Below are 3,307 nucleotides of genomic sequence, written 5' to 3' on the forward strand. Positions count from 1 at the left end.
CTGAGTAGGCAATTTGCTTTTTCTGTAAATCAGAACATTATATTTAGCACATACTGTAGTTTTCCTGTGGGTGCACAGCAATAGAAGTCAAAACAAACAGATACAAAGCATTTTTAAGCAGCATTTAAGATGATGCATTGCCTGTTTGAAATGACAAGTTTGAAATGACATTGCAGGGTAGGGCTAGTATCCATTTCTCCTTTATAATTTGAAAGTCTGTGTTGGTTTATTTTTCACTCTGTGCTGTGTGAGACAGGGCTATTTTGAAGACTTTTTTTTTGGTGGGGTGGTGTGGAAATCACTGTGAAGTAACCATCCAGCAAAAGATTTTAAAAGTGTTTGGAAAGGAAACTCAGGAGAACTCTATCTCAAAGCCCATTCAATCATCCTTTACTTGGAGTTGCTTTTAAATACTCCTCTACTGCAATGGCAGAAACCTCTCCATACCAGCTTTGAAGCCAGATGTGCTCAATGTTCATTTTCATGAAGAACCACTCATAGCTCCGAGGCCACTTTCTTACCACAGGGTGCCTGGAAGGACACAGAAAAGAAAAAACCCCAAAACCTTAAAAGATGTGCCAAGGCATATGCATAGTTTGCTTTTCTCTTCAGTCTGCCGTGCTCAGCCAGTGAAACCTGACACCTGAGAACCACCACCACCATTCATCTTTTTTGCCCTCCCTTGCAGTAAGTTTTACGATCTTCCCCACCCCAGTCTGGCAACAACTGCAATGAAGGCAGCCAGCAGACACCACCTTCCCCTGTTGCAGAACCACATCTCTAAAGGGAGATGTTGTTTGGTCTCGTAAGTAAGTGAAAAACAGTTAGAGGAGATTATCTGAATGTGTGTCAAGGTTGTGTTTGTATCTGTTCAAAGGAAACTGTGTTCTGAAAATACAGCATCTTTGGTAGCAGTTGTGGTATGGCAGGAGAGCTAATAAAACTGGCTGGCACAGAGCACAGCCTCTTCGAGCTGTTGCTTGCTGGAACTTTCTCATCCTCTATTTCTGTCTTATTTCTTGAGTTAGCTCAGAAACCCTCCTCACCAGCAATACTGGGTGCAGACTCCTGGTCCCCACGTCCCAGTAAGTGCATCTGCAGAGGATGCTGTGGGATGCTCAGCAGCAGTGTGCAGAGCAGATAGAACAGTTCAAGTTGGAGTGTTCATGGAAGCTCAGGCGAAAGAGGTGCCAGTCCAGGGAGGGTTGGCCCAGTGCCCCTCTGCCCCTGTAGAGAAGATGGCTGGTTTGGCAACCTCTGGGTTTAGCTGGGCTTTCCCACCATTTTCTGAGTCGTCCCTTTGAGCACACGCAACTGTGGCATTGGGAAGTGGCTCCAGCTGCTGCCAGTGTTGAATGGCGTAAGCCCTGGCAGCCTTCTCTGTGTCATTCTGGCTTTTGCTCATCCCAGTTTCCTGGCAGTTTTTGATTGACCAGGCAGGATGTGCGTGGAGGACCATCCCTGGCAGCCTGTGTGGGAGGTGTGTCCCAGCTAAGGTTCCAGCTTTTCAGGCCTGTTATTCTGAAGACCCACTGGAGGGCATGGGGGCACACCCTGGGTGTGTGTGTATGTGTCTAGGTTGTGCTTGCATCTGTGCAAAGGAGGCTGTTCTGTAAGCGTAATGGCTTTGGTAGCAGTTATCGTGGTCAGGAGAGGTAATAAAACCTGTAAGCTCCACCCTGCAATAGGTGTAAGCCCAGAGGCAAGAGAGCTCTGCACTGCCTCTGACTAGGGGGGGCTGTAGCTGAAGAGCACTACCTGTTCTAAGGTGGGGAAGAATCATTAAAGGGAACAAATAAACCCTGGATTTATGGAATCTCTCGTTGGAGCCAGGTGAAGTATTTTCATAATCCTCATATCATAGACCACGTGCCTTACTGGAGTCCAACACTGACTAATTGCATTTTCATATTTCATTACCTCTAGAGTTAAAAGGAGGCCGCACAGCTCTGCCTGTTATTCCAAGCCACACAGGAGCCAACGCGCTTCAAGGCAAGTAAAGATTTGGCTTGTTACTTCTCAGATTTTCCATACCAAATGGCCACATCCATTTATTTGTCTCAAACCTGGGGGTTGCACTCAACTACGTGCCTGTTACATACAGACCTGGAAAACATTGCTTGCTTGGCAAATTCCACTTCCTCTGGAGGCACCGTGACCATCTGTCCCGTGAGAGTCAGCCTGGCGCACCTTGGATCCTCTGGATCAATTACATTTTTTCTGTGCACAGAGAAGAATGCTCATGTGTAATAGCTTGGTTTCTTTGGTAAGGTTTTTTTTTTTGAGAAATACAAACTCCTGCTCACATACAAAAAAGAAGGAATATTTTGTCAAGCCTTGCAGGTCTTTTCTACACCCAGCTGTAACATTTGAGGAGGGTCTTGAAGGAATACTCACCTGAAACAGATCTCTGCTGTAGGTATTTGCTTAATCTCAAGTTATGTTCTCAAAAACTGGACTAATATATGCTAGATTGTAAAAAATGTGAAAACGGCAGCTTTCCCGGAATATGTACAGACCTGAATTCAGGATTCTAAAAAGAACTAGTGAGATGGTTAGTCTGTGCCTATGCTCACAAAATAAGTGTTCATACCTGTATTTATGCATAAAAGATACAGTCTTTTCCCTGTGCCTATCCTAGAAACTCAGTCCTTGCTCATTTTTACGCATTTTTCAATTGCTTTACACCAAACAGACAAGATCTATTAAAAAAAATTCTCCGACTGCCTTCATCCTTCAGATGAAGACAGGGAAGACAGGGAAGGTACTTGTTGATTTTTGGCTTTCTATACGGTAATAATAAATAACTCCTATTAGTACCTGCCAGGCAATTGCTGACTCTAACATATACAATACAAGGATATAAATCTTAAGTACACTGACCACCCACAAAAAAAAGTTTTACGAAATGACTGCAAAGGCCTGATCTTGGCAAGTGCTGATCAGCCCCAAGTCCCATTGCTAGCATTTTGAGCCTGTTCTGCATCCCACAGGACTGTCTCCTCCCGTAAGAACATAAGCCCGAAAAACTACATTAGGAAACAAAGACTGCATTTCTTCTTCTCTGTGTTTTAATTGGAAGCAGCAAATCACAGTAAATTACATCTTATCTGTGTGCAAGTTTACTTAAAGATCTTGGTTTGAGCCCTTTAGCCTTAACTACGTGCAATCTGCAGTGGCTTTTTTTTTTTGGGGGGGGGGAGCAGTGTTATAATTCTCAGTATATGTCTACTGCAGGAAACATATGGACATCATCCTGCAGCAATTTAACACCTGCAGATTCCCCACAGATGGTTATGAAAGAGTG

General features: G+C 44.1%; 1 protein-coding gene across 1 annotated transcript in view; it reads right to left on the bottom strand.

Moving 5' to 3' along the window:
• Positions 1–394: 394 nt before the first annotated feature.
• CREG2 (cellular repressor of E1A-stimulated genes 2) overlaps positions 395–3,307 on the bottom strand; it is a gene marked incomplete at both ends in the record, with an annotated part of 12,909 nt that continues 9,996 nt past the window's right edge. The window contains 2 exons of the mRNA XM_010020522.1: positions 395–531; positions 2,107–2,220. Coding sequence (XP_010018824.1) covers positions 395–531; positions 2,107–2,220 — 251 coding nt within the window. The remainder of the gene's footprint in view (positions 532–2,106; positions 2,221–3,307) is intronic.

The sequence above is a fragment of the Nestor notabilis genome, unplaced genomic scaffold (assembly GCF_000696875.1).
Source record: "Nestor notabilis isolate BGI_N333 unplaced genomic scaffold, ASM69687v1 scaffold17608, whole genome shotgun sequence".
NCBI classification, from domain to species: Eukaryota; Metazoa; Chordata; class Aves; order Psittaciformes; family Psittacidae; genus Nestor; species Nestor notabilis.